The sequence below is a fragment of the Cinclus cinclus genome, chromosome 4, assembly GCF_963662255.1.
Source record: "Cinclus cinclus chromosome 4, bCinCin1.1, whole genome shotgun sequence".
Lineage (NCBI taxonomy): Eukaryota > Metazoa > Chordata > Aves > Passeriformes > Cinclidae > Cinclus > Cinclus cinclus.
The window spans coordinates 6,911,401-6,937,113 of record NC_085049.1 but is presented as its reverse complement, the minus strand read 5'-3'; the positions used below and the strand labels follow the sequence as shown (position 1 = coordinate 6,937,113).

The 25,713-nt window shown below is 45.2% G+C and overlaps 1 protein-coding gene across 1 annotated transcript; it reads right to left on the bottom strand.

The window, feature by feature from the left end:
• Window positions 1–4,636: 4,636 nt before the first annotated feature.
• On the bottom strand, window positions 4,637–5,032 carry LOC134042868 (histone H2B 5-like). The gene has a single exon (XM_062490778.1). The coding sequence runs from the start codon at window positions 5,015–5,017 to the stop codon at window positions 4,637–4,639; it is 381 nt and encodes a 126-aa protein (XP_062346762.1). The 5' UTR covers window positions 5,018–5,032.
• Between the last annotated feature and the right edge of the window lie 20,681 nt (window positions 5,033–25,713).

The window sequence follows — 25,713 nt, the reverse complement described above, 5'->3', positions numbered from 1 at the left end:
CTGAATGTGCATAAAACACTTTTTCAGTCACAGAATCTCACATTTTTCAGTCCAAACTGTTCCAGCCTGGGGGTAAATGATGGATGCCAGGCAGAGCACATACCAATCAGGAGTGTGGCAAGGACAGGTTGCAGGCTCAGCTCTGCCTGGGACAAGATCATTGGAAGGGCTTGAGAAAAAGAGATGTTTATGTTGCACTGATGTTTGGGGTGAGTGACTCCCCATGAGGGCTCACAGTGGCAGCCTGTGATATCCCTTCGGTGCAGATATCCCTCTGATTTTTGACTGACCTTCTGTCAGGACCAGATGTGCTCCATCTCTGCTGGGTCACCCAGGTATGGAGGAAATATGGATAAAGAGAAATGCAGGGCTTGGGGGAACACTACAGTGATAAGGCAGAAGCAAAGACACCCCGACAGCTGGGTACCATTGACTTCCAACAGACTGGAAGTTACATTTTATTTAGACATTTAACAGAAAGCAGATAATTAGCACTAAGGTCATAACCCAGCAGCAATATAACATGGATCATACTTGATGTAACACTCATTGTCAGAAAAATTCTGTGTACATAAGCCCACGAGATACCATGCATGGAGCAAGCATGAAAGATTGCTCCCCAGGTGGTGGTCCCAGAAAACTTTCAAAATTCTGTCAGTAAGTGGTTTTCATTATTCAGTTCCCATTCTTCCTTGTCCTGGATGTAAACTGTCAGGAAATGCTATGATGGAACAAATGCTCAAGGCTGTGTAAAGGCCATGCCAAACTCTACTCCAGTGGTGGCAGGACTTGGGGCTACCCATATGGCTGTCACCAGAGGGAAGGGTGCACAGGCCACACAACTCCACTGGGTAGGAGCCTTTAGTGTCCCTCTGTGGGACACACAGTTGTGTACAGGACAGGCACTTATCCTTCACACTTGTTTTTGCTTGTTTTCCCCATGCTTGGCTAAAAACCTGTCTGTCCTGAACAGGAGCAAGCCTCCATGCAGGTGGCCACTCAGTTCCTCTGTAGGTTGAACTCTGCTGTGAAAGGCAGGTGGACATTAGGCCTTTCTAGGGAAGCAGGGTGGAAAATCCTAAGATGTAGAGCAGTTTGTTTTCTCTTTTAAATTGCACATGAAAACAAATAACTCAGTGCAGCAATATCCTTGGGGTTAATAAGAGGTTAATAGCAAGGCTGTATTACCTTTTGCATCTTCCTTTCCAACTTGCAACCTGTAGTTGATTTAATTTTTAAAAATTTGCCTGGCAAAATACAGGCATGGACCAGAGATGCTTGTGGGACTGCAGTAGAAATCAGGTAGGGACAGTGGGGCTTGGTATGTTATCTTCAGTTTCAAAACATTTTCTCAATTCCAGAGCTGGAGATATGTTTTCTTTAAAAGCACACATCCTGTAGTGCAGAATCCATCTTCTGGAGCAAAGCTCCTTAGCAACAAACTGTGAAGTATGCCACACCTCAGATGATTTAGTAGACAATCAATCCTTGAACTTTTAGACCACCTTCTACTGCCTCTAATACTAAGGCTCAGTCAAAGCTCATCACATTCAAACTAATTCCCATTTAATTGCTGTGGATGGTGCCCTGTACATTAACTTCCCAAATACTTTCTGGGTCAGTCCTACTTATACCATCCTTGCCTTTTCTGGACCATCTCCCTTCCCTTTGCTGGCACAAATGTCAGTACAACAGTGACAGAACAGAGCAGCCACCAGAACAGGGTTAAAACAAAGCTTGAAAGAAAGGAAAAAACTAAAAAAGGTTTATTTTAACACGGATCAGTCATCAATCCTGTGCTTCATATTGTCAGGAGTGAATGGAAAAAAAAAATACAAATGGACAGTGAAGAGCAAATAGTGCATAAAAGGACAACCTAAACTATAAATGCATGGACATGATCAGATTCAGTCACTTGGCTTCAAACTACATAAAAATCTTTTTTAAGCCTTCAAGTATTTTTGTAGCTTTAAATCACTGGTTCTCCTCTCTCTGAATCCCCAAAAATGGAGAATGACAACAGTGGCAGAAGAAAATGGGACCAATACAGTATGAGTGTGGAGTGAGCAGCTATTGTCTGAGTGCCCAGCCTCACTCTTGGCTCCCTGAGCTGCCCAGGAGACCCTGGAGGGCCAATACCTCATTTTATTTTCCTGATTTCTTGAAGCCTGTGGAGACTGAAGTGGGAGTCTGCTCTGCACAAAAAACGTGAGAGTTCAGGGGCTGTGCCAGGTAATCCTGGGAGATGTGTGTCCTGGCTCAAACACACTGCTTGGACTGGAGCAGGTTCACTCCACTCTGAATTCCTGCCTTCAAGAGGGCTCCTCAGGGAGTTGAATTCTGACCTGCAGCTCATAAAGACAGAAGAAGAAATCTCCAGAAATGCCATCCACCCCTTCACCCCCAACAGCCCCCCGATGCATCATCCACTGCCTGGATTTCTTGTGGTGAAGGCATTAAGGAGGGTGGCTCTAGGCCCACTGCAGGAACATGTTAATCTTTGGTATCTGATTTTGACTATTTGATTGAAAACAAAAGGAGCACTAAGCTGTCACCTGCAAAGTGTCCTGGCCAAGAGGCCCAGGTTACCAATGCTATTGATACTGAACACAGGTGCTGCTGCAGGCAGCTGCTCCTTGTGGGTGCTGGCACCCAGGGAGTTGGGTTTTGCTCTTTCTGAGAGCTCTCAGCAGAGATTCCTGCTGGCATTAGGCTATGAAACACAGCTGTGTGATACCACTGAGCAGAGTGTGGGAGGAAAGTCCCTTTTCAAGTGTGGGGTGCTCACACCCAAGGCAGAGGTGTGGGAGCAGCCCATAAACAGACTGACCTTCACTCTTGCACAGAGACCACATGAGACCCCAGGCTGCTCTCAGGTGTCTGAGCAGACCTATGCAGTCCTTTTCTCACAATAGCTGGAAAAATGACTGCAATGCGAATCTTCTGGAGCTGCAGAGTCTTACAGCTCCAAAGGCAACATAAATTTGTCAAAGGTCCCAATCACTCTCAAAGTGTAAAGAAACAGGATATAGATAAATGCAGGGGAAAGACAGAAATGTACTGCATGGCTGCTATTTTGGGATATGAATTTACCTTTTAATTAAAAACAAAGTCCTGAAGCTTAGGGAGAATCTGCACTTAGTTCTGGATACTATTATTTTGCTGCTCCTTTTATTTACAGAGTAAGTTGCAGAAAGCTGTTGTTATTTTAGACATGAATATTTTTTATTTGAGTGTTACTGCCTACCGGAGAGACTTTGATTTTTTTTTTTTTTAATGTTGTCTAATTCTGTGTTTTGAGTAGGAAGCTTCAACTTCACGCCAGTTTTACCCAGGCCCTTCTGCTCTCGAGCAGTCTGGGCAAGATAAACCTGTAACCAAGACATTCCTCCTTTAACTTCTATGGCTTTATCACAATTTTATTATTGCTCACCTTACTGTGGACTTCAAAAAGATATGGAGAGTATTTGAAGTAGTTTAAAATTATTTCATCTTTTAAATATCTGGGATGCAGGCAAGCGTCCCTATATATCCACCCAGCCCCCAGTTTTGCTTTTGCTTTCTAACTGCTGAATGAATTAGGGAGGGCAGGGCCAGGCAAGCTGCCTGCAGTGATCTCTGCAGGGAGCCAGCTTCCTCCCACCCCTCAAAACGCACTAACCACCTCTGCTCCCACACCAGATGCCTTTCTAAATCCTCAGTCCCTGCCCAAAACATCTGTGCTGTTTGTCCTGCACCGCCCTATTGCTCACAGGAGAGGGGACCCCCATGGGTACCACCCACACTTATGGTGGAAGGGAGCACCCAGGCAGCATCGAGGCAGGAAAAATCTCTGAAAAGCAGCACAATTAGCAATGTCTTGCATGCCAAAGCAAGTCCTAAGGCAAGCAAAGCAGTAGCCAAGAAAAAGAGACCAATTCCCAACATCCCACCTCGTCCATCCCTCCACCTCAGCACAAGGTGGGAGGCAGTGGGCAGCTCCAAGTGCCAGCACCCTCATCCTGCTCCATGGCTCATCCACCAGGAGCAAGGAGGAGGATTAGCACTCGGTATCAACGTGGGCATTTGCCTGCCTGCCAGGCTTGCTCTTTAAAACAGGCTGTCAAGCACAGATAGCTGTTGAATCAATATGTGCCTGGTAGCTGTTAATGCCACTCCAGCCAGCACAGGGTGGGCTGAGCTGCTGCACACCAGGAGGGACTCAGGCTCTGAGAGAGAGGATGCAGCACTGACTCTCCAGTACCCATATCAGATGACTGTGAGAAAGCAGTCAAACAGGAAGACTTCAGTGATGGTGTCTCTGTGTTGCCGCTGCCAGCCTCCCCTCCCAGTGCCAAACATGAATGTTTGCCAAGCACAGAGGAGACTGGATATACTATGGGTGGTCAGTTCTTTGAATGAGATGTGAAAGCACGGGCCTCCACCACCAGCCTCAACAAATCCTGAACAGACTATGAAAATCAGCTGTCATCCAGATCGCTGTCTTCTCTTCCTCTGGGCAGCTTCTCACGCCCACTCCCAGGCTGGAAATTGCTGTGGATAATAGCTGTGACCGTTCACCCACACCTTGGCTGCCTACCTGTGCTTGCATGGGGGGCCCGGTGCTCAATGGTCCCATTGCAGAGGGGACGTCTGGCTATTTGGAGCTCGTGTACTTGGTGACAGCCTTGGTGCCCTCCGAGACGGCGTGCTTGGCCAGCTCTCCTGGGAGCAGCAGGCGCACGGCTGTCTGGATCTCCCGGGATGTGATGGTGGAGCGCTTGTTGTAATGGGCCAGGCGGGAGGCTTCTCCAGCAATGCGCTCAAAGATGTCATTGACGAAGGAGTTCATGATGCCCATGGCCTTGGAGGAGATGCCGGTGTCAGGATGCACCTGCTTCAGCACCTTGTAGACATAGATGGAGTAGCTCTCTTTCCTGCTTTTGTGACGCTTTTTATCACCCTTCTTCTGGGTTTTTGTCACGGCTTTCTTGGAGCCCTTTTTGGGGGCTGAGGTTGACTTCGCTGGTTCTGGCATCCTGAGAGCTCTTTTGCTGAGTCTTGGAGCTGCTTGGAGAGAACATCAGAAAAATCTAATTTTTTTTTGACCTTCTACAGAGTAATTGTACTGCAAGATGGGAGAGTCTGAGTTGGAGGCAAGCAACAGCTCAGAATCTGAAACAAATACCCCATGGCCCTGCATGAGCATTTCTGAACTGCCAGCAAGAATTTCTCTGGTTTGTGTATGGCTTTTTGTTGTTTTCTGTTCACATATCTACAGCACTGGCCTGTCAACATCTCTGAACACAAAATTAATTGGTGTCTACTTAGCAATTATGAGAAGGGAGCCTGAACAACTTTCTGAGAAGAACACTGCAGTTCCAAAGGAAACACCAACTGCAGCATGGATTAAATCAAATCTTGCTGGAATGGGCCCAAGACTGTTGCAAGGTATCACTGCAGACACCTTTACATGAGACTGGTCAAAATTATTTTATGTGGTTTACAATCTCCAATAAACCCTTTCTTATTTGCATGTGGATAGAAATTTATTTTGAGGATGCTTGCATTTCTGTGGCTACTGTTTGACACTATGCTTTCCAGTGAAATATAAAAAATAATATAGTTTTAAGTTAGCTAGCTGAGCTACAGGAATATATCAGTATTCACATTTGCTATCAAAAAATACCAGAGAGTAGAAAAGCTCAGAGGAGGTGGCAGGAATTACTTGGCCAAGAAACAGAAATGTGGATAGGAGTCAAAAAGCAAAGTGCTTTTGATGGAAAAAATTGTTTCCTGCTATTTGATGCCTTTTGCTTTCTAGAGAACAAGCTTTTGCTGGACAGTTTACACCAAAGATGCCTGATCCTCCCTCTGAGTTTTTCTTCATTTGGTCACAATGTGCAGAGTCATGACCTGCAGCTGACTGCGGTCATCCAGAAGTGCAGTAACAAAAAAAACAGTATGTAAACCCATAAAAAAACTATGTGCCTCCCCTACACTACAAATTTACATGTGCTTTACTTCATGGGCCAAGAGGAATAACTGTGTTGCAATCTGGTAAATAGTTTTGTGTTTCAGAGAACACTTCGAATTCTCCCTTGTCTTTCAAGGCTCCCCCAGATTTTGCTGGAGCATCACCCCAGGGCTTGGGTTTTACTGCTCTGCATCTCCTTTGAAGAGGACCTAGGAATTACACTCTGCTGGCCAAGGCAGACTAGTAGAGAAAAAAAGAGCTTCAGGGCTGATGGCACATGGGAAAATGGATAGAAGTAAACAGAAGAGAGAAAGCTGGGATGTACCATATGGTCTGCACACTGAGTATCAGAGAAGGACCTAAACAGTGCCTGTGCCAAGGGGACGGCTGTGTGCTCAGCCCTACCTCTCCTTGGGAAAAAGTGAGTGAGATGTCCGATTTCTCCATCTGCAATCAGAGCCAGGTGCAGCAGCACTGCTGCAATCATGTCTGTAAGAGGTTCCCAGTTACTCCCTGTGGGAGGAAACCTCCTTGATCCTGAGGCTGCATTTACGTGCCCACCCACTCCTCAGTGGATACCAGCTCCTGCTTCCAAATCATGGGAGAAACCCCCATGGCTCCAGATCAGCCTACCTGATGCAGCCTCCTGCCTGCAGCGAGCGCCAGGGCACTGCTGGATGCTCTGCCAAACGAGGCACCAGGGCTGGGCTCTGGGACACACACGGTCTGGCAGCCACTGGGCAAGGGCAACATGGGCATCTCCAGCAGGGCTATGGCCAGCTGCAAGGGCAGGCTGGCATTGCTCAGGATGCTGTGGAGTGGGGATGAAGTGTCCCCACCACAGCCCTCCAGAACACCCTCCTCTATGGAACCCAAAGTCAGCACTAGTGTCCTCAGAGTCGAGTTTCTGCTCGAGAAAAGCGGTTTCTTCCCCACAGACATGATTTTCACGTGCTAAGTTTTTGACTCTGTCACCTCGCGTCCTTTCTTAATTTTTCCTGGCATTCTTCCCTGGGGTAGCATTTAGAAGGGCAAGTGCTGGATTGCCCCAGAAGTTCTGGACACCTTTCAAAACTGATACCTGCTTGCTTAAACACCACATTTTCTTCCTTTGGTGAAATCACAAATTTTCCTCTTTTTTCACTGTATTTGGGAAGCAGTATTGGGAAAAGAAATTCCCTACTGCTCTGTTTGTAGAATTGAAAATACGTCTTTTCAATGAGAAATTATTTTTATATCAGAAGAAATAACTGTGCACTTGCTTCTTTTTCTTTTGAGCTCATTTCCTGACTGAAAAACACTATAATCAAAAAATGCAAATTACTATTTCTTAGGTTTTTTGAAAAGTACGTCCTTCTAAAATATGTATTAATTCTTAAGTGCACTTCTACTGCAGCTTTTAAAAAATGAATAGAGAGCCCAACAGGAACCAAAGTGATTTCATAGGGCTCCAGAACAGTTCACATGTACAGGACATCCTGGTCCATTTGATCAGCTAATACCTTTAGGTGCCACAGCCTGCATCTCCCATGTATGGCTGCAACAGGGGAAAGCAATGATGCTGAAGCTCAGAGATTAGCACAAAAGCTTGTGCTTCTCTCCACCCATTTCTTTGCAGCTGACTGTTTAACAGGTAAATAACACCTCTGAAAACAGGTTGTGTTCTTTGTGGTTTATTCAGGCAGTACCTAGCATGCAGAGCCTGAGTGCATTTGCCCAGTGCTAAATAAATAATGTTAATAATGGTCAACAGTGCAATACAACCCACAGCAGGTGCTGCTATGGTACAGAGACAGAAGTAGTGGGATTATTCCCAGAGTGTCCATGTGGACAGTTTGTTGAGAAAAACACAAAAGAACAACACAACCTTTAAAATAACGTTTTCTTTCCATAAAAATAGTTGCATATCTTTGTTTCCTTAAGGAAAAAAAAGAGAGAGAGAGAATTGGAAAGAGAACCTGGAGAGGTTAATAATCATTGATTTTTATTTTGGAAGTGTTGCCAGCATGATTGACTTCTCTACTGTGATGCAGACCAAGCACTGAGCACAGGCTGCTCAGAAAGGTTGCAAGATCTACATCCCTGGAGATACTCAAAATATAACTGGACATGGCTCTGAGAAACCCACAGTGACTGATCCTGCTCTGAGCATAGACTGGACTAGATGTTTGCCAGAGGTACCTCCAGACTCATCCATTCTGTGACTTTTGGAGACTGAAACTGGGTAGAACATGCTTTATTAGGTGTGTTCCCTGGATTGACATTACCCATGGGATACTGCAGCCTGAGATTCCCACTTGGACCCCTAAGAAGAAATGGTGTTAATCTCCAGGTCCAGCCACTGAGGTCCCTGGGACACAGGGTGTGGCCACTTTCAAACAGCACATTTGAAAAGTTTCAGGTTTTTTCTCTGGGAACACTTTTTCTTTACGGCTTTGTAAGCTCTGAGTTAAATCAGTTATCAGTGCTAGCAGTTTTTTCCTTCCTTAGAAAACCAACAACAAAACCAGCCACAGTAATTTTTCCAGCCAGTTTCAAGCAGCAGTCTGACTGCTGCCAGAAACCAGAGTGGTGCAGAGTGACAGATACAACTTCCTTTGTGTTGGTGCTCCTTTCTTCAGCATCATTAAAAGGAAAGTGAATGGAAAAACATATTCAAAGATACAAATCACCACAGTCTCTCAGATCTGAAATGGGAGAGAAACCCTGCTGAGAAATCCCACGTGGAACATAATGCTGTCTCTTTCCTCCAGGCTTGATGTATCAATGGAGAGAGACAAGCAGAGAAGCTCCTGCAAGATTTTTGTTCATTTTTAGCCTTGCTGCTGTAGGACCAGTGCCAAGCTGCTGCCAGCAGTGTGCATGGGTGACCATGGGTGGACTATAAGATGGCCTTTTGGACCTCTCCTCATACAGGGCTGGAAACAGCACTTGGAAGTTTTTTTTTACTTTCTTTTTTCTTTTGAAAGCTGTCCTTGCTATGATGAGCTCTGGGGCACCCACTGTAAATCCTCATGCCATTTCTGTAATTTCCTAGTCAACCTTAAAAGTTAAATTTATTGAATCAGCATTTTGTTCTTAGGAGGTTTTAGTGACAAATTAAACATTTGTAGGAAAAACTCAAGCTCTCATCCTTTGGACATCTGAAATTCTGATATCTGTTGATCTTCTGATATTCTACAGCAAATGAGAGCCAATGGACACTACTGATGGGTCTGCCCCTTAAATAGCAACGTCCTGTCCCTTCTGTTTAATTATTGCCCCTTTCCTCATTTTCTTCTACTATATAAAAGAAAGAATGCCTAGCTTTATTCCTGCATGACAAGAAATACTAAACAAAATTTGCTGCTGCTTTTTGTTTTATTTTCTGTGAAACACAAAGGACAACAAATTAGGGAATGTTTCCACCAAAAGGAAAAGGCTTTCTAATGGATTCTTTCAGCTCTGAAATGCTTGTAAGATCTGGTAAATATAGTTTACAAATTACCAGGTGTCTACAAATGACTGTTACTGGAAAAGAGAATTTCTGCAAACTGCAAATCCCCTTCCTTTTATTATGTATGGACATCTACTATTATACAATAATTTGTTCATCTGCCAGGCGTCATTATATAGTAATAGTTGAGAAAACAAACAATATTTGCAATTATTTGGTAGCAAGCTCTGCCTCAGGTATAAAGCAGATCAGAAGCATAATGAGTCATTGTGAGATGTTGGTGATGTTGACTCCTGCAAAAACTGATAGTCATATTTTGGTCTGGAAATAATTTTTTCCTTGGTATGTTGTCTAGCATGTGATGATGAGGTAATATTTGCTTTGAGATAAGGAGGAGGAGAATTTCCTAGAATAAGGTACACTAATCTGAAATGCCTGATTTCTTTCGATGATGGAGGGGTGCAGAAAACAGTTCTGAGATCCTAGGTTTCCTCCCAACTCATCCAGTACCAGTACTAAGACCCCATCCTCAGTTCCACATGCTCTGCTGCACTTTTTATCTCTGTTTCTATAAAGTTTTCATTTAAATGGTTACCTTTCAAATTTGGATATGCACATGCAGGTTATTTTAGTGAAGAGAGAACTGTGACTATAGATTAAAATTGAAGATGACCCATACTCACTGAAAAAGAAAGAAATGCTATAAACTGAGTCCCTGACACAGACACACAATGTCCACACAGACCTACAGACTTCTTTAGAACAAATACAATCAGAACACAGCATTGTGTCTGAGCTCTTTGACCAATACTTACCTTGCTTGTGGTAACTCATTGCTTGGGAGTTCTGTACAGAATACTACAGGAATCCCTTCTGTTCTTTTCTATAATTTCAATTTATGATTTTTAGAAAACACATTTTTAATCACCAGTAACAGCTGTAATTTCTTGTGCTACTTCTGCCTTAGCTGCAAGTACTTCTCAGGGCTGTAGTGGGATCAGTCAGATTATGTATTATTACCTACAAAGTAAGGAGCAGGACCCTACATCAGAACTCTCTGCTGAGAAGATACACTGAAATTTTAAAGAAAATAAAATCTTACCCATTAGTCAAGTAGAGCAACAGAAAGACAATGTTGCAAGAAGAATGACTGTCAGGAGACTAAATACTGCAGTCCTTATGCTGATTAAAAGAGTCTGAAGTCAATAGAGATTTAACACAGGTGTGAAAGCACAAGTGCAATGTTTAGAGAAGCTTAGCACCAACAGCTGACATTGATTTCCACTGGAATCCAAAAGGCTCTGTACTTTACTGAAATCAGACTTCATATTTTATTAAGATTCTGTTACTGTTAATAAATGAGTACTTACAAAAGCTTTATCTGCTCTTTTTGTAAGAGTACTCGTATTCTTGCTTTGGGACAGCTGTGATCTCCATGCTTGAGCAGGTATCCAATAAATAAAAAAAGGAGAATGATGTTTTCTGTGGACCAACACCTGTTAAATGTATGTGGGGTACACCCAGTGCCAGCATCTGCTACAATTACACTCAAGTCAGCTTTCCCACAGTGTCAGGGTTTCAGAGAAACCTGTAGCAGTTAGATTTGATGACCCTTGTGGGTCCCTTCCAACTTGGAATATTCTGTGATTATGTATTATCACAACCATCCTCAGGAAGCCCAACAGAGTCCAACAAAGAACAAAAGCAGGCTCACTTCCTTCCTGGGGTTTTATCAATAACTCAAAACCTCACACATAAAATGCAGCATGAGCTTCCTCTTCAAGTTTTAGAATCATCAGGATTTTCTGCTTCTGCCACAAATCCTTTCCTCTAGCAACAGCCTTCTTTTCCCTTCATAACCCATTTCAACTCAACTGGACCCACTGGGAGCCAACCCATCAGCAGCAACCCTGTGCCCAACTACAGGGTTTAGCTCCCATCCTTAGATTAACTCTTCTAAATTGCTCTGGAGGTAGGGGGAGGTCAGAGCCTGCTAACCATGTAAGGGCAGCTGATATCCAATTGATATCCAGCTGACTTGGGACAATCCTGCTGAGCAGAAGGAGCAAGACATCACAGCAGCTCCAGTGCTCAGAAGCATCACAAGCTCTACATATCTCCTAGGTGGTTTGAAAAGTACAGACTACTGGCATTGTGAGAACCAAAATCACAGATGATTGGGCTCTGTAATACCAATGGAAGAAAAGTGCTTTACTTATTCCATGACACCCTATGCTATTGAAAATAAAAATTGCAGATTTGAAATAAATTGCTCTGTGCTGTATCAAAAATGAAAATTGTTTGCTCATTATGCACATCATTTTAATTTCTCTGAAAAAGGAGATGAGCAACAACTCACCAAGGCTGCTATATCTAAATAACTCCTACAGTGGTGCCATGGTCTCTAAACTAATAATGACAATAAGCCTAAAGTACAACTATCACATTTAAGCAAACTATTTTTATGCATTTTATGGGCGCAATGGAGAATTATCAAAATTCTAGACTATTTTCAAAAGTGCTGAGAAAGGCATCCATGAAAAATGTGCTAATTTAGCCATGCAGCCAAAAATAGGAGAGGAGCTGCAGCCCAACACCTGCAGACCATAGGGAGAGAGTGGGTGGGAGAGGGAGAAGCAGCTTCCCCAAGAGGTGAGAGTGGCTCTGAGTTATGTGGGAACCAAAGCAGACACATGCAGCACCTCTTCCTCCTACACACCCCACACCCAGGCTTTAGCAGGCTCCTGCAACCCTTTTCTAGCACCACAGATAATTTATGGAGCAAAAAGAAACAAAAGCTGAGATTATACCCCTAAATGTGTACCACACTGACTGGGAATAATAATTTGGACATAAACCCATGCTTAAGTGGAAAACTATGTGCCCGTAATTAGGCTGAAGGCCAGATCAAGGTCATTAAGGCTTTTGTGAGTCATGTGATAGGTACATCACAATGCAGGTGTTACCACATATTCTCAGTGCCATGGATAAAATAAACCCAGTAAAACCTTTTAACAACCTTCAAGGTATGTATATGGGTCTAAGGCACGTATGCTCAACAGACCTGGATGTTGCCAGCATCAGCTCTAACCCTACATGGGGAAAAAGTGTCAGGCAAGGGCATAATGTGTGCAGCTGTAATCAGTCATGACCGACATCCCTTCTAAATGAGAGTCTCTCACTTCAATCATCACTTCCCAGTTACATTACTCACATTTCAGCAAGTCCTGAAATGGTTTCAGAAACAACAGCAGAAAGCATGCCATCAAAAAAGTCAGGGATATGTGAAAGCTGTTTTATCATGGTGTTAAAGCCTGGGTGCCTGGGAACACAGAGTGTAAACGCAGGAGGAGGGGGTACCAGACAGGTATATCCTAAAGGACTGTGTGCCATGCCTCAAGATAAAGGACAGCAAGTGGCACAGCATCTGATTTCAGGATACTGAAAATATTGTAATGTCTGTATTAATAATTAATTTGGCATGGTAAAAGCAATTTTACTGTAAAACAGAGATGTGTAACTATTACTGGAGCCTGCAGGGAAACAAAGACAAATGTCCTTCCCCAGATCTCACATCATTCAATAACCGGATTGGGAACATCATCCAAGACTGCTGACACTTTTTTCTGCTGCTGCCACCAGATCACATTACCACAGGCATAGAGTCCTCTGAGCATTAGAGGTCATCTTCTGTAGGAAACAGGAAAATGGAGAGTCTGCAGATAGAAGGAAAGAAGAAGGGCTGGAACAGCCAGCTCTGGCAAAGCTCCCCTGAAGAGGCAAGCTCCAGAAACAGACAGGGGTGAGCACACAAGAATTATTGAAGGTAAAAGCAAACTCTGAAACAAGAGCTGAAAATAAACCACTTTAAAACGTTTGTGAATAAATTTACACTGGAGATGAGAGGGAACCTCACTTACATCCTTACTTGGAAGTGGGAGGATAAAGGCAAGGGAGGATGGGAGAAAGACAAAGAAATCCATTCCTTCCACATTTCAAAGACAAAACTTGATATAAAAATTCCAGGAAGTGGCTTCAGCATAGCAAGTAACTGCTCTACATTAACCAGGCAACATTCTTCTATGTGCTGTGCTACTGAAGAATTGTTATCAAAATGCACAGATACTTCTCTTTCCTTTATTCTTTTATTTATTGTTCCTTCCTTCTTTTTCTCACATCCATTACAAGTGCCAGGAGGTTCAAAGACCCAGCAGGTTTCCTGCCACTTGGTCCTGTCTCACATTTGGTATTTGTACAGAGACCAACACACTACTTTGAACAACCACAGGGTTGAAAAGCCAGCAGTTCTCCAAAAACTTTAAAAGAAATGTCTGTCAAGTTAGCCCATGCCCAAATTCCATGTTGTACAAACTCCTCGTGCATAGTGTTTTAATTTACCTCTAATTTGTGATAGCATCATTATTACATGGACTTAGTGTGTTAGTCACTATGCTGATGCAAGCTAAAAAACACCATCTCCCTTCCAGAGAAATTCAGGCGTAACTGAGGAAACACCAATATTTGCATCAGGCAAGGGTGCAAAGAGCAATATGCTGAAGACTTGGTTGCAACCACTAGACCAGCCATGAAGAAAATTGGGGCTGTTGGACAAAATGACAGTGGTCCTGGATGGCCAGTAGCAATTAGAACAACTACATGTAAAGCTCGCTTTTGAAGACTGAGAAAGATTTTCAAAGGCAGCAGGTTTAAAATGCCAGTGGAGTTCCATATTAGATGTACAATACTGCTAATTTTAGCCATCCTTGGCTCCATCTTCACACATTCACTTTCCTCCTGAGCTTTCCATGCCCTCAGTCTCCCTCAGTCTCCCATGCTTTAGTCTGATAGTCTCCCAAGCTATTTCCTCCTCCGGATGAAGTGCTCACCCTTTGCTCCTCTCCCTCCCTGCTGGTGCCTCTCCCAGCACACTCCTCATTAGTGCCTCTGCTTCCAGAACCAGAAAATCTTTGCAGGTGACTGCTAGGTCCTTTCCTTGAGTTGTGTCTCAGTTATCAGGCAGCTGCAGTCGGTAAGGAGGATGACTGGAGCTGGGCTGAGTAGCCACAGTGGAGGAGAGGAGATAATATGGGGTTAATTCAGGCATGTGAGAAAGAGGAGGGTGGTACTAGAAGGTCAAGACAGCTGCAGTCTCTACACCTTTGGGGCAGAGCTACTGCACCTGCAGTACGTTTTAAGACAAACACATCACAAATGCAAACAGCCTATATTTATATGGACAGACAGCTCCTTCTGACAGGTTTCTCTGTCTCCCATCTTGTAGCACCCCGCTTGTTACTCAGTCAATTTCCAGGTCCCCCAGAGGACCCAAAGAGGATTTCTGCCTTTCTGTCAAGATGGAAGCAGCTTCCTTCCCTATGCTTCCATCACTGCTATTTACCAATGGTTCACTTCAGCCCTTCCAACGTCCCCCTTTCCTTTCTGTTCCTTGATCCTACCTGCTTTTGTGATAGAGAAATGAGGAAACTCTTACCAAATGCTTTCCCTGACCTCCCTTTACACTAGGTTTTATCTTTAAGTGCTGAGCTCCAGAATACTTTCATTTCTGCCCTTCCCCTATGTCATTTCAAGAATCCCTTCAGAAAAAATGTCACATGCTTTTCTGCTCCAGCTTTCTAGCATAACTCATGTCCTCTTTGTAACTCCCAACAACCTGGGGTGGTTCTGCTCTCCTACCCTTTCTTCCACTGCCTCCTGTCCACACTACCTATTGCACTGTCACCTCTGTGTTGTTTTTATTTCTACCTTCCAGTCTTTTTTCATGCAGTACTTTCTGCTTGACAAATATCAGCCTACTTCATAGGATCTCTCTCCCCACAAGAGGCAGAGTCACACAGGTTATACAAAGAGGTTATAAGGAACAGGTTAAAAGGAGAGGTCTGCTGTGTCCAAAAGCACGTCTGTCTTTCCTGACTCTGTCTAATATAGGCACTGCCTCTGGCAAACTTTGCCCACTTACATGGTTCATCATTTTGGCTAAAAGCCCACAGTTTCCCCCCCAGCACACACCACCTGAAGTGATTACCTGGGGGATGGTCCTCTACCTTCAGCTGATGGATTTCAACTCTCTAAGTGACACATCTCATGTCAGAGATGTGTCCTCTGCAAAAGGAAACTCTCTCTTCCCTGGTCCTCAGGTAAAGGCTATCATTTAAAAAAAATATCACAGAAAACCTTGCTGCATTGGACTACCTCTGTACTTTCACCAAATTCAGGAAAAAGCCCTCACCTGTTTTATAAGAAGTTTTAAGGCTGGTTTGAAAGGTAAAGAATTTCTTCTCCAAGAGGGTCAATGAAATAATATGACAAGGGTGGTGATTAAGTCTCACCACAAAGGAAAATGTTGAGTTGATGTAGGCAGCATATAAAACCCCCCACTCTCTTTATGAGTCAGGTAAGATGCCAGAAAGTGGAGGTGGAATCTGTGGGATGGAGCTGTTTTCATTCCAGCCAGTTAGTAGTAAGTTCTTTGAATAACAAAAAAATAGTATTTTAAAAAATAAATTATATATTTTAAAACTAGACTCTTACCTAAATAGCAGAATCTAACAATTGGCCTTGATCCCCAATGATGGTGTTTGTAGTCAGTGATAGACAAAGGAAAAAATTATTAAACAACTCTTCCCCCCACCCTTTGAGGTTAATGTAGCATTTTTGAATTATGCATCTATTCTTCCATCTCCCAACTAATGTATATGATCCTGCAGTCACAGCTCTCTCCTCTCCCTTTGGCTCCAGAAAAAAGGGAAGCTGACAAGCTGAAATCCCAGTCTCACCCCACACAGAACCCTTTTCAGAGGAAGAGCTTAGCTCTGCTGAGGAGAAAGCATTTCTTTTCCTATAGCTGCACAAATGCATAAAACAAACAATTGAGAGGGAAAAGGAGAAACATTTTGTGAGGTCTTATCTTTGGGTCAGTCCAGCATCCAAGAGATCTTTCAAAGATATGGCAGTGTCCCCCATATAAAATTGAAGTATTTTCATTTACAAAAAAGCCTGAAATTGAGAAATGTAAAAGAATGTCATTAGGTCCTTGACCTCAAGGGGCTTCAAGTCCTCCTCTGGTACTGTGAGTGGGAACACAACATCAGCACTGTTCACAGTGCAGCCTGAGCAAGATCCTTTCTTAAGTACACTTCTGAATTTAGGAACATTTCCCACATACTTAATTCTTCAGTCTACCCAAGATGTATGTTTGAGGATGGGCAGGAGCAGCGTATTTCAGGTGTTAAGAAAGGGATGAAATATGATCAGACTATCAGCATGAGTAATTTCTTGTTTTCAGCCGGAGGGTGAAAGGTGCGGAGTGTAAATATATGTATACATATATACGTAATATTTAAGTAAAATATATGTGAATGTAAGGGAGGAAAAGGACAGTAAGCAAAACACCAGCTTGGAGAAGAAATGTCAAGAGGAAAGTAGAGTTAGGCACTAGACAGAAGTGAGATGTCAGAAAGGAGAGCAAGAGAGCGTATAAAAAAATGACAAAGAGGCAGGGGAAAAAAAGAGATGTAAGAGGAAGCTATATGAAAGGGGACAAAAATGAGAGAAAATACATGAGTGGACAAAAAACAGAGAGGAGGAAGGTAAAGTAATGAGGACAATGTTTGGTAAGGCAGAAATACTGATGTATAAATAAGACACAGAAAGAGATTCATAAGGAGGGTGACAAGAAGAAAAAAAGACCTTGTGCAGCAGAGAAGATGTGAAGTAAGCAGAGTAAAAACAAAAAAAACCAAACCAAAAAAAAAAAAAAAAAAAAAAAAAACCAAACAAAAAAAAACCTGCTAGGACAGCACTTCTCACAGTCATGGGTGAGAGGTGCTGCTGTCCCAACAAGGGACAGAAGCAAAGCTCAGGAAGTGACAGGCTAAATCCAAGGAGAACAAAGGACGATGCTGGAAGAAAATAATGATACCCTTGTACTAGGTTGCTGCCTTTTGTCTGAAACAGAAATCACAAAGGTCATTGAAATTGCTGCTTAAATCTTACATCTGATACTTGGAAAAAAACCTCTTTCCCAATACAATCATTCTTCCTTCTCTCTCAATGCTGGATTAAATTAATTACTGTACACTCCACAGCTGTACCTCCCTGCTGGGGAGGAAAACCCAGGACACCATTTTGCTCAAAGTAGACCTTCGTCTCTGGATCCCTTTGCCTCTAGAGGCTTCTGTAGAAATCTTTTGGTACACAAAGGTAAATTTCCTGCAGCTCCAAAATCACCATGATGGATTTCCCTATCATTAGTAAAATGAGGAAAGAAAGAAGAAGGAAACAGGGGTAAGTACTCAGGAAAAAAAAAAACAAAACAACTTTTTTGTTACTATAATTAGGAAATTTAACGAGTACAGAGGGAAAGAAATTGCTGCGTGTAAATTAACTGTCACTCCTTTGCACATAAAGTAATAGGAACGAGCGTGAGTGTGTGGGAAGTACATTCATATTATCAAATTGTTTCTGATATTAATGTGTTCAATATAATACAAATATAATCAGGAAAATAATGTAACACAAATACTATGGAGGCTATAGAGAAAAAACCCCAGGAAGCCCAGTGTTCCCAGGGTAGCTCCAATCTGAGAAACCAGAGCTTTATTAGTAGTAACAGGAGCAACATATGGAGATGAATGAAACCATGTTTGTAAATGTGATATGCAATTGCACACTCTCATTTGGCTTTCCTTTTTCACGATCTGACTCAGCCTCCACACTCCCCCATCTTCTGATTCATAAATTCCTGATATCAAAAAATAAAAGAGCTACAAACCAGCATGCAAAGGGCATGAGATGACGTGAAAGACAGGAATGCTGGTGAGCATAGAACGTGCCATCAATCACCACCCTGCAAATGGACAAATCTGCTAGAGATAAGCAGTGGGGACAGGGCCACCTCTCCAGGGGCTCGCTGGAGGACGCCGCGAAGCAAACCACAGCTCGTCCCCTTGCACTAGAGGCGCATGCTGAGGTAGACAAATCCATTACAAAATTGTATAATATCGCTTAGGCTGCACAGCAGCCACTCGATCAGGCAGCCCCTGCATCATCAAACCTGTGAGACTGGAAGTGAGAGGAACAAGAAATAAAATGGGTTTCTTATGGCATATACACCCTGCATTTTTTAAGCTATGGAAAAAAAGATCAGGGTTAACCACAAACAACAAAAAACACAACGATACATGAGCAACGTATACAGCCCTATACACTTACTAAATAATTAACAACCTCACTGAGTGTTGACACAGTAGGGCTCTGTACACTGGATAATCCCTTCCTTCCTTGGGGGCCTGGGCTCCTCAGCAGGTGCGCGGTCCGGCTGCAGACGGTCAGCCCGGCCCGGCCCGGCCCAGCCCAGCCCGGCCCGGCCCGGCCCGGCCCGGCCCGTGGGCAGCGCTCGCCCGCTGCAGGCAGTGCCCGGCTGCGGCACCCGGCCCAGGCTTCGCCTTCAGCCCCCGCTCAACCGGAGCGCACCGAGCTCCGCCGGTACTATTCCTACGATCGTAGCAAAGCACTGGCAAGGCTGAAACCGTTTCGGTGCATTCGCCAAGCCCGGAGAACGACGAAGCCCCGACTCTGCGGGGCTCAGGGTGCAGCCCGAGGCAGCGCAGGGCTGCCCGCACAGCGCATCGCGGTACAGCGGTGCGGTAGCTCGGGCAGCACAGCCCCGCTGCGGACGCTGCGGCGTGCGGTGCCCACCTCTGCCGCACCGCAGGCGGCCAGCGCAGGGGAGGGTCTTGCCTGCTGGGCGTCTGGACTCCTCCGCAGGCGAGCTCCGGGCGCCGGCGTGGCGCGGGGCAGGTACGCGCGGCGGGGCCGGGGGGCTGGCAGCTCGCTGCCGCTCCGCGCAGATCCGGCGGGCGCCGCGCCGGGTGGGCCGCGGCACCGGGACCCGCCTCCGGTCCCGACCGGGCTGCGACCGGCAGGGCGCCTCACCGCGCGCCTCCGCTGCGGCCCGGGCCGTGCCGCACCGCCCATAGCCCGCCCGCCGGCTCCGCCCGCCCCCGCCTCTGCGGGCTCCCGCCGCGGGGCCGCCGGGGGCGGGGCGGGCGCGCAGCGCGGCCCCGGCGAGCGGCTCGGGCGCTGCGGCGGCGGCGGCTGCGCGGGGCGCTCGGCACGGCCGCGGCGGCGGACGGGCACCTGCTGCCGCCTCGCCCGCTGCGGAGCTGCGCTTTGTCCGGGCTGAGCGGGCGCGCCCGGCCCGGCCCGGCCCGGCTCGGCACAGCGGCCGGCGGCTCTCGGGGCGTCGCCTGCCTCTGGAGGCCTGGGCACGGCGGGGAGCGTGAATGAGAGTTTGCTCCGATTTCCGAGCAGGGTGAGTGCCGTGCTGGCCGTCTCGGAGGGAAATAATAATAATAGTAATAACAATAATAATTTTCTTTTTTTTGTGTCCATACCTTTACATACTAGCCCGGCGCCACCTCCCTGGGGCAGGGTTGCGTTGCGGGCGCGGTGTCTCTCGCCTCCCTCGGACGGGGACCCTCGGGAGGGGGCTGCTGTCTTTTGGTCCCTCCGTTCCCTTTTGTTCGGCTCTCCCGGGGCTGGGCCGTGGGGGCGGGCCGGGAGGCAGCCGGGGAGCCGGCGTTGGTGTGGGCCGGTGGCCCAGCTGCCCGGGCGGTTGCGGGCGGGACGCTGTCCCCGTGCTCAGGGGGGTGTCCGGCTGTCCCCTCCCCGCTGCCCGGGCCGAGCAGTGCCCGTCTTCTCCTTCCTGCGCCCCTCCGGCACCGAGGAGCCGCCCTGGGCTGCGGGGACAGGCGGTGGCATCGCCGCCGCCAGCCGGGAGGCACCGACTGTAGTAAACACAGCGCGTGGGGCGGCGGTGAACCCGGCAAAGGTCATATCCTTGTGTGCACACGCAGCCCGACCTATCTGGGCTCCCCAGCTGCTGTCCTGGGCAGCGTGTGGTGGCTGCCGGTGCCTGTGGCTGCCGGAGCCGCGCTCCCGGCTCTTGGCCGTGCTCGGCGGTGTTCCCCGGCTGGAGCGGGGATCTCCCTTGGCGAGGCAGCAGCGGCGGGAGCTGCGTCACACCCTCCCTCCTTCACCTCCTCCCGCCCCCGGCCGGGGTGGCAGCTGGGTGGCATCCGATTTAGCAATAAGAGCTGGGAATGCAAGTTCTGCTGTGAGGTTTGATTCCTGAGCGGTGGCTGTCCCTAGCCGAGGGTTCGTGGTAAACAGCAGGCACCGATGTACCGATTCCTCAGAGCATGCAGTGTCTGGATGCATCTTGGTGTGGAGCACTGAGGCACGGGAGTGTTGGAACGGTGGAAGCGCAGGAATGCTGCTGGAGAGCTTACTCGCAAGGAGGTAGAGAGGATGGCATGGTAAATGGCTGTTTTGCAATTCACGCTGTCAGCCTGGACTCCTTCGGACAGGTCAATAGATATGCGTAGATTTTGTGGCCTTCTGCGTGCTCCTGTGGGTCATCGTCGGGCTTGTGTGCACAAATGGGGCAAATAGGAAATGACAGCTTTTTGTCGTGTGTTTGTGTCTTTGCCCTTTTGTTTTAGATGAGTAGACGTGGTGCCGTTAAGCTTGTGTGCTTATGGAATGAATGATGGAGAAGTTCTCAGTATCACATTTCCAGTGGTGGTTGAGATGTGGGTGGGGAGAGGAAATATTTAATAAAGTAGGGCTCTCAGGTCCCTGTGCTTTGCATTATCTGGCAGTATTCTGCCTTTTCTTTTAACGTGTGATAGTTTCATTCCACAGAATTAGAAGTGTGATCTTAACTACTTTTTTTTTAATGCTGTATTTAGTTATCAAATGCCACATCTAGTTATTCAGAAAGGGAGGGCTATTTTAGTCCTAGTCTGTGTTCTTTGGAGGCTGACAATTAAGCTACTAGCTCTGAAACTGATAAAATACAAAATTGGCGTTGTTGTGGCACTGAATTATGCAAAATTCCATGAAAGCCTAAGTTATGTTTCGCTCTTTTCCATATGGTGGCCACAAGAATGTTTGGCTTATCCCTCTGCCCTAATAAAGGTGGTTTTGGGCTGAGATGCCAGACTGAACTGAAATGAACCATGTCGTGCGTCCTGCTCTGCAGGTAAGCTCTTGGAGCTGGTTTCAGATAGTGGTAGGTGGGACTAACCTGGGTTCAGGTATCAGACTGATGGGTTTGGTTTTGGTTTTTTTCTGCATTTAACTGTGGCACTATTGAGGCTTGATCTGCTCAGGATGTCCTTGGTCAGGGGTTGGCTGCTGCTGTTTGGATGTGTGCGTGCCAACTCCTTGGCATGGTACAGCTCCTGCTCTGGGTGAAGGCATCACCCAGGCTTTGACCTCCTGCCTGATGCCTTGGCATCATTGCTGTGTCCTGGTGACCTGACATCAGTACCTGTGGGGGTTAAGGAATTAAGGGCAACAGCTGGGAAAAGCCTGTCCTGGCTCTGCTCTTTCATGGGACCTGGTTTTAAAGAGACGGATAGGAGGGAGATCCCAAATGAAGAGGCAAAATCAGGGAGCTGACTGGCAGCCCTGCTGTCTTTCCAGCTGGAAACTAATTCCTGGTGATTTACAGCAGAAACTGTTCCCTGCCCCTATCCCTTCTCTTCCCGTGGCAGATATTGAAAGGTTATAAAAATAGAAGTTCATTATAAGAATCAGTGGCTGGAGCCATTATTACATGACAGAGAGAGTCAGTATTGTTTCAGACCTGGGGAAGAAAAAAACTAAAAAACTGTAGTACTTTATTTTGGCAAGGGAACCCTTGCAGTGTCTGAGAAGTGATTAGTGCTGGTGTTAAAGGTAAGGTATAGGTCCTGGGTATGAAACATTGTAGATACATACCTGTGATACTATATATGTGTTTTGTGTCTTCAGCATCATTCTGGTACTTGGGTATTCAATCCTTAATACAGAGACTTGAAAGCTGGGGAGAGGCATTAACTGTGTAAGCCTCAAAGTGATGACAAATCTGTTGGAAGAATTACAAAGATCCCATTTCTCCTCTTTTGTCTGCTGAAAATTCACATTTTGTTTTTTGACTGTATCACCACCAAATCTATAGGGACTCTTGAACAGCAGTCTGTGTTTCGTACAACATATGGTCCCATTAACAATTTTACAGTGAATAATTTTTTATTTAAGGAGTAATAGATCACATTTCCTGATGTTTGGTTTTTTATAGGTGTGGGTTATAAATACTATTCAGGAAGGCTTGAGTCAAAGGCAACATATACCTCACTGATTTTTTAAGCTATTCAGTGGTTTGTTGTGGTCTCTTCCTCCCTCTTGTTACCACCAGTATTTATCAGGCTTAGCAGCTGTATTCTCTAACTTCAAAGTCCTGAAAACCCTGGCTATAACCAAAATGCTCCACTATTGTATTGAGAGTATTCTGTCATCTTGAATTGGAAGCTCTCTTGTCCAAACCTGTGTCAGGCCCAAATAAAGTATGCAGTTGTCTAGCTTTATCCTGTAACACTGGTCCTATTTCTTTCTTACACAGATTTTTCACAGCTAAAGAATATCTGCGTGGCAGCATCCATGCTAGGAGGAGAGATCACTTTCTCTTGTGATATTTTTATGACACAGGGCTTGATCAGAGGGCAATAAGTGCTTAATCAGGGTTTTTCAAAGTAGATTTTCTTTCTGTCCACTGCCCTTAACCTGGCAGGTTAATCAATAAAATAATCTGTACACAGAAATACAGACAACAAAAGTAGTGCTTCAGTCATAATGTTGGGTGCTTTGAGGTTTTTATGTGTTTTGGTCTTTGAAGTTTCTGAACATGCAAGTTTCCTCTTTGCACCTTGTGTTCATTGGTGTTGCTCTAGGACACACACTCACAAACCAAAAAAATTAGGCTTTTTCCTAGAGGTTAGAATTTACTGAAGAGTTATAGTTTAATTGTGAACTCCCTTTAAAATTTAATGACTTAGTGCTGCTTTTTGTTATGACATAAGAAAATGAAGTAAAGAGTCTTTGAAGCTACTTCAGATTTCATAAATATTAACAGGCTGTGCAGTCTTCAGAGAGAGTAGGTTCTGGATGTTCTTCTTCACCTTAATAGTATGGTTTCATTTGCACAGTATATCTTGTCTTGATTAAACTGAAAGAACAGTTATCAGATGCAAATCAGCAATACTGTATTTGTGGGTGGGAGCACTCTTGCTGTGTTTCCCCTTCTCTCTTGAACACCAATCCTTTTTCCTGGTACATGCTCTGGGAGCAGAAAATTTAGTTCCATGGCTTACAAGACCAGATCTTCAAAGATGCTTAAATGATTGACAGTGCAGGGTTTTTTTGCTTCTGAGGATAATGGAAGATGAAGATTCTCAGCTTGTTCACTTGCATTGAGAAATGCTTTCTATTTGCATCTTGGGTCACTATATATGTTTAATATTTGCCTGTGTTAATGAGGAAAAATACCCCATAGGAAGTATTCTCTAAGCATGCCTTGAGAATACTTATAATTGTCTCTACCTTTGAAAACTAATTTGCATTTTAATAAAAAACTGAAATTCTGTTTAGTTGCAGCTTCCTAAAAATCCCAGGTTAATGCAGAAAGTTTTCTGTGGTGCTCCATAAAGAGCATGTCACCTGTGCATACATGTTAGATGAAGTTTGAGTATTCTTTTAAAAGTTGTTCTAGGTGTCTCATCAATAATTGAAGAGAACTTGTCTTTTTATTTCGCAGAATCATGGAATGAATGACTGAGCTTAGAAGGGACCTCTGCAGATACCTGATCCAGCCCCTGGCTCAAGCAGAGCCAGTTAAAGCAGGTTGCTCAGGGACAAGTCCAGATGGCTTTTGAGTATCTCCAGGGATGGAAACTCCACAACCTTCCTGGTCAGCCTGTGCAAATTCTCAGTCACCCCCACAGTAAAAACAGTGTTTGTTACCTGATGTTCAGAGAGAACTTCTATGTTTCAGTTGGTGCCCATTACCTCTGCTTCTGTCACTGGGCACCACTGAGCAGAGCCCAGCTCTGTCCTCTCTATAACCTTCCTTCAGATTTTTATGTACACTTATAAAATCCTCCCCTTGAGCCTTCCCTTCTCCAAGCTGAACAGCTCTCCCAGCCTCTCCTCACAGGAGAGATGCTCCAATCCCTTTGGACTGTCTCTAGTATGTTCATATATCTCTTGTGCTGGGGCCCTCAGAACTGGCCACAATACTACAGTTGTGGCCTCATGTTTCCCAGTATACTTCAAAAATAAGAAACTTCTCAGTAAATTGTGCATATTTTTTTTTTTGGATGCAGGTCCAAGAGGTCGCTTTAGTCCTGTAAATCACTGATGCAGCTTCTGAGTACTTTTGCCCTTCCACAGGAGCTAATGTTCCTTGTTTAAAACACTTCAGCATTTTCCTGATCCCATCAGCGCAGGCTTTGACAACTCTTTTGACCTGTGATTAAGGGATTTATGACTAGGTTTGCATGCCTAATAAGCATAACCATTGGACGCTGTGTCACATGGGGATGTTTTTGGGGTGTGTTGATACAGACTCGTGTCTGAAACAGAGCTCACTGCAGCTTGTAATGAATGCGTGCTCACATTTGTGAGTGTACATTCCTGCTGTGGGCTGGTTTGGTTCTCCAGCAGCCACCCCTGTACTCTGCTGGGGCTGACCTGCCTGGCCCATGGGCACCTTCTGCATAGCTGCATTTCCCCAGAGATGAGCCTGGAGGTGAGCAGCTGTTTGTAGACTAAACCAAGGGAAGTTTGGATACTGTGTGTGTATATGGGTAATTCTGTGGTTGATGTTAAATACAGAATTTGTAAACAGGGGCTTTATTTTTAGGTCAGCAGGGTTTCTATTTTTAGCTGAACACTTCTAGGTGGAGAATAAAGATGTTGGTGTAGTGCTGCTAACACATGGACAGGAGGGAGAGAGAAGAACAAGAAAAAATCATAAAGCACAAAATAACACTTTATCCTTGGGTTTTGCATCAAACTCCTTGAGAGGGGATGCTCATTTCTTTACCATTAAGTGACCCCTCTTGTTAATATAGGTATGTGTGGTTGGTTAAGTTAGTATTTTTTGAAGGTACTTAAAAAATACAGTAAAATCATGTGGAAAAAGCAGTTGGCAGTTGCTTGCCTTCTCTATTCCAAATACAGTAGTTAATAGGCACCTTTCAGATTTTCTTAGTATCCCCCCCCAGAGGTGACTTCACAACATGAGAGGGGTGTACTTACCTTAATTGGAAAGAACAAAACCATGCACTTCATGTGCTGTCCTGATGCATGCAGTTAATGACCAAGCGCAGTTAGTTTCCAGCTGCTAAAACTGTCTTAACCAGGTCTCTTGACAGGACTGTCCTATCAGCACTTTGTGCTGGTACCTAACATT